This window comes from Barbus barbus, assembly GCF_936440315.1.
Source record: "Barbus barbus genome assembly, chromosome: 22".
Taxonomy (NCBI): Eukaryota; Metazoa; Chordata; class Actinopteri; order Cypriniformes; family Cyprinidae; genus Barbus; species Barbus barbus.
Genome location: NC_136750.1, coordinates 26,966,392 through 26,976,037, shown reverse-complemented (window position 1 = coordinate 26,976,037; position 9,646 = coordinate 26,966,392). Strand labels below are relative to the sequence as shown.

At 41.2% G+C, this 9,646-nt stretch overlaps 1 protein-coding gene across 1 annotated transcript; it reads right to left on the bottom strand.

The window, feature by feature from the left end:
* Positions 1-1,903: 1,903 nt before the first annotated feature.
* On the bottom strand, positions 1,904-6,124 carry tnni1c (troponin I, skeletal, slow c). The gene is made up of 5 exons (XM_079446099.1): positions 6,089-6,124; positions 5,814-5,945; positions 5,391-5,480; positions 5,120-5,302; positions 1,904-2,234 (listed from the first exon to the last, which is right to left on the bottom strand). The coding sequence occupies exons 2-5, from the start codon at positions 5,943-5,945 to the stop codon at positions 2,133-2,135; spliced, it is 507 nt and encodes a 168-aa protein (XP_079302225.1). The 5' UTR covers positions 6,089-6,124; the 3' UTR covers positions 1,904-2,132.
* Positions 6,125-9,646: the final 3,522 nt, after the last annotated feature.

The following is a 9,646-nucleotide window of genomic DNA, read 5'->3' as shown; positions in this document are numbered from 1 at the left end:
ATGAGGGCCCTCCATCTGTTGGTATGAGCTTGTGAAGGGTTAAAATAAGAACAGGAGACTCTGGCTTCCTGTTGCATGTTTAAATTCTACAAATGCCTTTTAATTTTATACGTAGGGCTATATTTAGTGAAGGTTTGCATCTGTGCATTTATTTGGGGTTGTGTATACGTGCATCCTCGGGCCTTCAGTCAGCTGAGCTCAACACATTGTCAGTACAAAGTACAAAGATAGAAACACTCATTATCTAACTCAATTGTTTAAACTTTGACGTGTTTAGTGGAGGGCTGAAGTCTATTGTCAGTGTCGTTTGTACGTTCAGAATGGAATATTATGTGTATTTCGAACTGCATAGTATTGAATAGATACAGCCTACATTAAAAATGTGTGAAGCTATGCAGCGGGTAAAATAAGTATTGAACACGTCACCATTTATCCCAGTAAATTTATTTCTAAAGGTCCTGTTGACATGACATTTTCACCAGATGTCGGTAACAACCCAAGTCATCCTTTCATACAAATAAAATAAAACAAATAAGTTCAGAAATTAAGTTGTGTAATAAAATTTTATGACACAGGGAAAAAGTATTGAACTACTGAAATTTATTTAAAACTTTGTACAAAAGCCTTTGTTGATAATGACAGCTTCAAGACGCCTCCTGTATGGAGAAATAGTCGCATGCATTGCTCAGGTGTGATTTTGGCCCAGTCTTCAGATCTTGATGGTTCTGTGGGCCTCTTCTATGAACTCTGATCTCTAGTTCTTATTTTCTATTGGATCCAAGTCAGGTGATTGGCTGGCCATTCTTTCTCTGAAACCAGTTGAGAGTTTCCTTGGCTGTGTTTGGGATCATTGTCTTGCTCAAATGTCCACTCTTGTTTCATATTCATCATCCTGGTACTGTAGGTGTTGGGACTGAAGCAGCTAATATTAATTTACACTGACGAGAGGCAGAATTGCTTTCTAATTACTGATAGATTTCAGCTGTCTTGGCTTTCCATGCCTTTTTGCACCTCCCTTTCTTCATGTGTTCAATACTTTTTCCCTGTGTCATTCCATTTTATTACACATAACTTAATTTCTGAACTTATTTGTTTTGTTTTCTTTGTATGTATGGATTGCTTGGGTTATTACCGACATCTGGTGAAAATGTCAAGTCAACAGCACCTTTAAAAAAAATTTTACAGAAAAAATCTTGATGTATTCAATACTTATTTTACCCGCTGTATATATAATGCATCAGTTAACAAATTTATATTTTTATTCATAATGTATAAAATTGATCAAAAGTGAGAGTGAAGACATTAGCAAGACTTCCCTCAAAAACATTAAAGAAAATTATTTGTCATAGATTGTCAAAAAATGATTTTTTTTTAATCCAATTGTAGCCTACATGTAAAATTGTCTCAACCTTTTGCATGCTGTCTAATCATAAAAAGAAAAAGTCAAGAAAAAGGTATTGCTGCTGACTATTTGCATACTGTCCAAATTACACACTTTGTACTACAGAAATATGAAGTACTATAGAAGTTTCATCATGCTATTTTGAGGTGATAAACTATTCTTTCTCCACTGCAGTGCATCCACACCATTGTTCATACAGCGTGTCTGCATTACACGTCTATAACTCGTCTCTTTTGTCACCCTCAGACAGGTGTTAACCAAAAAAATCACTGCCGGAGACACTGACTTCTCTTGTCCTTGAGCACAAACACACAGTCAGTCACACAGTGTGAATAATCTGAATGAGTCAGTTGTCATCTGTTAGCGGTGAACGTGACCTCACCACCCTTAAATGTAAGAGGAACCCAAACTGTCAATCACACAAGGTTATGAAGTTCTCTCCATCCAGTGTGTGTTAAAAATATCATGACAGTCTATTGTTATAATGAATCACACAATTTTAACACAATCAAAATTTTATTAACCTTAAATGGGCAAATTGCATACACTGAAGTAACATGAAACATTTCCTAATTCATATAGGCTTAGTTAAAAGCTTTCTTTTGATTTGTATTTGTAATATTGCATATTTTGTAATGGTTTCAGGTAATTTTCTTAATTTTGATGTCACTAATAACAAATGCACATGCATACATATACAAAATTATACACACTCTTATATACAATCCTATTACTGTCCTCCACCAGCAGCATCAAACATCTTCTTCCTGCCCTCCATACCAGACATGGCCTCGACGTTCTTCCGCCAGTCGCCCACCTCCGACGACATAACCTGACAAAACAGAAATCAAGTGTGCAGTTACTGATAACTGAAAAACTGTAAATATGTTTCCTTTATTATCTTGAATCTCTAAAAACCTGTCAAGGATGATTTATAGGAAAATTAAACATTTTTGCAGCAAATGGCATATTATATTATATTTAAAGTAATGATAATCACCTTTAAGAATAACAGGAATTAAATAAAAAAGGGAAATATCTGAAATGGATGCATTAGATTGAAGAGGGACAAAGAGCTTAACTGTCATGAAAGTAATGTCACAATGTCAGCAAAAATGCAAAAGCAAAAATCTACAGATAAAATATTTTGCATTATGTATATATATATATATATATATATATATATATATATATATATATATTCATATGGATTTTCCACCATGACACAAAAAAATTAATAAAATAGGTACTTTTGACTTTTTAATCTCAATTCTGACTTTAAAAAACTCAGAAATCTGACTTTTCTCACAATTCCAAGTTTATATCTCGCAAATCTTTGTTTTTTTTCTCAGAATTCTGAGTTTTATATCTCGTATATGTCACGTATCCTGTGGGTGTGCCCTGGTTGGCCACCAGATGTCACTGTCTTGTCTGAGCACATGGGTTTGTGTTGTGATTGTTCCATGTGTTCCCCGGTTGATTGTCTAACTCCGCCCTCTTGTTATCTCGTTATTGGTTTAGTGAATTCACCTGTTCCTGCTCGTTTGTGTCCCTATTTATGTTCCTGGTGTTTGCAGTTCTGTTCGGCCACGTTGTTACATGTTGTGTACGGTCAGTCGTGTGTGTTTCCTGATTCTTGTTTCTGCCATGCTCTGTTTTCCCCCTCGGGGTAATTTATGTTTCTGTTTTGTTTCTTTTATAATTAAACCACCATTTCCCTGCACTTGAGTTCTCGCTTCATTTCTCTGCACGTATCATGACAGAACGTGGCCGACATCAGAGAACTCAGCGGGGAATGGATTCTTCCCATCCTCCAGCCCCTAACGTGAGGAACCCCACTTTTTTACGGATCCTCCAGGTCAGGACGCTGCACTCTCTCCGTCAGAGGGGCACTGACGTCAGGATGTTTGCCTGGACGTTTTGTGAGGCAGCAGAGGGTTTGGGATACAACGAGGTGGCTCTCAAGGACTTCTTTAACCTTGCCCTTGATGAGCCCCTCGATGAGGAGTGGATGAGGGAGTTAGACCACTTGACTTTTGGGGAATTGGTGGAGTTTTTGACGCTTCTCCAAGCGGCGGTGCCCGCTCACAGCGCTCCCGAGGCGGCGGTGCCCGCTCACAGCGCTCCCGAGGCGGCGGTGCCCGCTCACAGCGCTCCCGAGGCGGCGGTGCCCGCTCACAGCGCTCCCGAGGCGGCGGTGCCCGCTCACAGCGCTCCCGAGGCGGCGGTGCCCGCTCACAGCGCTCCCGAGGCGGCGGTGCCCGCTCTCAATCCCCTAGAGGTGGCCGAGGATGCTGCAGCGGCGCCCCGCTCCCGGAGACGGAGGAAGAGGCGGAGAAAGGCCTCCTCCGTCCCACAAGGCCAGGAGGCTACCCAGGAGCTCACTGCTGGCCAGGAGGTCGTGCCAGAGCCACCCAAGCTCCTCGCCCTGCCGGCGCCACCCAAGCGCCTCGCCCTACCGGCGCCACCCAAGCGCCTCGCCCTGCCGGCGCCACCCAGACTTCTTGGCCTGCCGGCGCCACCCAAGCGCCTTGCCCTGCCGGCGCCACCCAAGCGCCTTGCCCTGCCGGCGCCACCCAGACTCCTTGCCCTGCCGGCGCCACCCGAGCGCCTTGCTCTGCCGGCGCCACCCGAGCTCCTCGCCTTGCCGGCTCTACCCGAACTTCTCGCCCTGCAGGCTCCACTCGAGCTCCTTACCCTGCCAGAGACCGTTTCTGAGCTGACTGTCTGCCCTGTCACGGCCACAGAGGCCGTTCCTGAGCTCACTGCCTGCCCTGTCACGGCCACAGAGGCCGTTTCTGAACTGACTGTCTGCCCTGTCACGGCCACAGAGGCCGTTCTTAAAGTCACTGCCTGGCTTGTCCCTCCGGCCCCACCCTGGCCGTGCGCTGGGGTTCCTGTTGGGCCGGAAACCCCCTGGTCCGTCCCTCCGGATCCGTCCTGGTCTCCTGCTCGGCCTTGGTCTGCGGGCCCCCTGCCTCTGCACGGGCCTGGCCCACCATCCCTCCCCCTGATCTGTCTCTTGCCCACCTCCCTTTTTGACATTTTGTATTTTCATTTTTCATGTTTTTGTGTGTTCTTAGTGTTGCAGGTGGAGCATCTGGGAGCTGCTCCTTTGTTGGGGGGTAGTGTCACGTATCCTGTGGGTGTGCCCTGGTTGGCCACCAGATGTCACTGTCTTGTCTGAGCACATGGGTTTGTGTTGTGATTGTTCCATGTGTTCCCCGGTTGATTGTCTAACTCCGCCCTCTTGTTATCTCGTTATTGGTTTAGTGAATTCACCTGTTCCTGCTCGTTTGTGTCCCTATTTATGTTCCTGGTGTTTGCAGTTCTGTTCGGCCACGTTGTTACATGTTGTGTACGGTCAGTCGTGTGTGTTTCCTGATTCTTGTTTCTGCCATGCTCTGTTTTCCCCCTCGGGGTAATTTATGTTTCTGTTTTGTTTCTTTTATAATTAAACCACCATTTCCCTGCACTTGAGTTCTCGCTTCATTTCTCTGCACGTATCATGACAGTATAAGGGTAATTGTGATCTCACAATTCAGACTTTTTTTAACAACTGATTTTATTTCTCACAATTATGATTTTATATCTTGTCATTCTTTTTGTTTCTTAAAATTGTGAGAAAAAAAAATCAAAAAAAAAAATTCACACCAAGCTTCCATAGTAAAGTGACTTCATGTTTTGGTGCGATAAACACAATGCTTGCAGGTGTACCTTCTCTTGTTTAATGTCTTCTTTCTTCACAGATTTGAGGTTGGCTCTGAGATCCATGGAGCCCTTGTGTTTGGAGCCCAGCAGCGCTCTCATCATCTCATCCGCAGACACACGCACCTTCCTCAGGGCAGGTTTCTTAAACTTCCCTCCTAAATCTTGCACCTTCAGCTTCAGCTCATGGATCTTTTACAGACACAGACACTGTGTTCATTACAGAAACTGTCATCCATTATTAGTGCAAGTTTAGGAAAGGTACATTTTATTTGCTCACATCTTTGTTGTTTTTATTCACTTTGGCCTCAAAGTCGTATCTCTCCTCGTCCACTACTTCAGTTTTGGCATGGAGTTGCCGACAGAGTTTCTGGACACATACAGAATTATAATTACAAAATGACTAGTAATACTATTTAACATGTTTTTTTTAATGATTTGTGATTTCATGATTTAAGTCATCAAATCACTAAAATAACACAAATGGAAAGTTGTGAGGTGACCTTCATTGGGAACATAAATTCCGTCAAGTGTGTTAAAACATTAATATAAATATTATTATTTTAAGTAAATATATATTAAACATTATAATTATTAAAATTTCCTAAAAATATAGAAAGAAGAACATAACTAATTTTAACTCACTTGCTTTTTACTTGCTGGTCAGTGTCTGTATAGGTTAATGAAGTTGTCTTTCACTAACCTGCAGCTCATCCATTGAGAGGCCAGTTATCTGAAGAGGCGGAAGGTTCTCGCTCAGATATTTCACCTTCTCCTCATCACGACTGACATTCTCCTGTTCCAACTCCTCCATGGCTCTTTGGAGCAAAAGCATCTGAGAAAACAGAATGGATTGTAAATAGGCATTCTGTAGGTTTGAACAGCAACAAATACATACTGGTACTCAGTTTATCTTCCACAAGCACATTCACTGAGTTCTCAAAGAAAACGCACACACACACACACACACTATCATACCTTCAGGGAGAGTTTTCGAGATGCAGAAATCTTAGACTTTGGCTAAAAAAAAAAAATTAAAACAAGTTTAATCCTAGTTTTTATGCATTATATTCTGTCATTCAACAATGTAGAGATAAATGTGCATTTCACATATATCACACAATCACAATATACTGTTGAATACCTTGGCTTGCGCTCGAGGGGCCAATGGAGCAGGAGACTATTGATGATATACAAAAATTAAAGGAAAAATTGGAATAAAAATACACAGTATAAATCACATTATCCCTATCAGAAAATGATTGTATAATATTATTAAAACATCAAACTTCTAATTTCAGTCGTAAAAGTTGCATTTACTGTAGACTATTTACTTACATTGCTGCAGATTTTATGTTTATTGGTGGATGCAAAGAGAAAAGAGAAAACAATATTATCAGATAAAGAAATATACAAAGATGTTTGTTCAGGCAATATTCACAAAAAATAAAATAATGCATAAAACACTTACTCGTCCGCCATTGTGAAACCTGTAAAATCAAATAAGTCAAAACAAAAATAAAAAGAAACAATTACGAATAGTTGCAATCACAATGCTAAACTAAATAAATCTCTTGATCTGCATTGAGGGATAACTGACACAGAGACATGTGTTACCTGAGGTGTTGCCTGTGCGTCAAGACAGCTTCTGAAAGCACAAAGGACAGAGACAATTGTTTTTATGTGTGACAGGCAGCAGCTTTGTAATTTTAGCTCACAGAGACAGGAATGAGAATGAATGGGCAGCTGTCCTCAACATATCAGAGACTGGGCGCTGTGTGTGTGTGCGTGCGTGTGTGCGTGTGTGTGTGCGTGTGTGCGTGTGTGTGTGTTTGTGTGTGTGTGTGTGTGTGTGTGTGTGTGTGTGTATTTGTGTGTTTGTGTGTGTGTTTGTGTGTCCTACGCCACAAGGACAAAGCAATTCAAAGCCTAATACAGTAAATGCCTCAAAATAAATTTTTATATACATCTCAAATGCAATATAGCAGACAAGGCACATCCTATAATGGGAAATTGTGAAATCAAACAGGTGAGTATAACGAAAACTCCATCGTCTAAAAATGACAACCAGACACATCTGTGAATTACAGGACACACCGGGTCATTAAGTCTGCACCTCTTTAGAGCAAATATATTACAGTCAAATAACAAGACATTGCATAAAGGAAACATTTCCGTCCATTAGTCATAGGTCAGAGCAAACAGCACCTGCTCACCCTCACATGTTCATAAGCAAACCTCACTCACTTCCATAAATACTCATTTTAAAGACCATTTGCCCACCAACCCAGAACCTAAAATATTGATTTAAACACATATTGTATTGGCTCACCCAAAAATGAAAATATGCTGAAACTTTAATCTCAGGATCTCTAAAATATAGATGAGTTTGTTTGTTCATCAGAACAGATTTGGAGAAATGTAGCATTATATCACTTGCTCACCAATGAATCCTCTGCAGTGAATGGGTGCCGACAAAATAAGAGTCCAAACAGTTGATAAAAATATAATAATAATCCATAAGTAATCCACACCACTCCAGTCCATCAGTTACCATCTTGTGAAGCGATAATCTGCTTTTTTTGTAAAAAACTAACCCATTATTGAGACAGTTTTACTTTAAACCCTTGCTTGTGGCCAAAATATTCAGAGTTCATAATCCTTCAGCAAAAAACAAAACAAAAAAACATCCCGTTGTCCTCTCACATCAAAGTCCTATTGTCTTTGAGAACTGCTTTATAGCTGAAATTGTATTTATTTCACAATTGAAGAACTTCTCAACATCAATGTTATTTTCTTTTTTATTGCCGTGAAACTTCTTTGAAACAATCTGTATGTATTGTATAAAGTGCTAATGTGTCTTGACTCGGCTAAATCCTTGACTCTTGATTGTTTTGAATGAAGAAGCAGCTGTAAGGACCATTTCAACTGTTATACATTTTCATTTATAATCAGGTCATGAGATCTCGCAAAACTTGTACATGTCGGATATTTGTTTACCAAAAAGTCCTTTAGGATTCAGTGAGAAAGAACTTTGTGGTGTATGATCTATTTATTCAGTAACCTTTCCATACGGAGAGCTGAGGCACAGACTTGCACTCTCAGTACTTGAGGCTCAGACTTGTACTCTCAGTACTTGTACTCTCAGTACTTGAGACTCAGACTTGTACTCTCAGTACTTGAGGCTCAGACTTGTACTCTCAGTACTTGCACTCTCAGTACTTGCACGCTCAGTACTTGCACTCTCAGTACTTGTGCACTCTCAGTACGTGCACTCTCAGTACTTGTGCACTCTCAGTACTTGCGCACGCTCAGTACTTGAGGCTCAGACTTGTACTCTCAGTACTTGAGACTCAGACTTGTACTCTCAGTACTTGAGGCTCAGACTTGTACTCTCAGTACTTGCACTCTCAGTACTTGCACGCTCAGTACTTGCACTCTCAGTACTTGCACGCTCAGTACTTGCACTCTCAGTACTTGCACTCTCAGTACTTGTGCACTCTCAGTACGTGCACTCTCAGTACTTGTGCACTCTCAGTACTTGCGCACGCTCAGTACTTGAGGCTCAGACTTGTACTCTCAGTACTTGCACTCTCAGTACTTGCGCACGCTCAGTACTTGAGGCTCAGACTTGTACTCTCAGTACTTGCACTCTCAGTACTTGAGGCTCAGACTTGTACTCTCAGTACTTGCACGCTCAGTACTTGTACTCTCAGTACTTGCACTCTCAGACTTGTACTCTCAGTACTTGCACTCTCAGTACTTGCACTCTCAGTACTTGTACTCTCAGTACTTGCACTCTCAGTACTTGAGGCTCAGACTTGCACTCTCAGACTTGTACTCTCAGTACTTGCACTCTCAGTACTTGCACTCTCAGTACTTGCGCACTCTCAGTACTTGCACGCTCAGTACTTGCACTCTCAGTACTTGCACTCTCAGACTTGTACTCTCAGTACTCAGGTTTGACTACTTTAGTAATTTCCATTAGTACAAATCTTAATGTTTAAGCATATAATGATATTCTAGGGAATTGTGTGCGTCTAATTTTATTGCAACAGTTTGGACAGAGCCCTTTTCTATTCTAACATGAAAGTGCCTCTGTGTATAAATCCTAATCTCAGCTGAACACCTCTAGTGTGACTTTAAATGCAGACCTTGAGCCGAAAACTCATCACCAAACACCAATGATTTGTACATACACTATATGGACAAAAGTATTGGGACACCCCCTTCTTTAGAACAGAAGAAGGCACTTCCAAAACTGTGGCAACAAAGATGGAAGCATAATTCACGTATTTAAAAACTGTATTTCCATCTCTGTTGCAACAGTTTTGAAAGTGTCTAAAATGAGTGTACTCATATATGTCATTGGTGTTTGGTGATGAGTTTTTGGCTCAAGGTCTGCATTTAAAGTCACACCAGAGGTGTTCAGCTGGGATCAGGACTTTGCTTTATGCAGACCAGTCAAGTTCTTCCACACTGACTGAATCAATCATTTCTTTTTGAACCTTGCCTTATACACAGAGGTACTGTCAT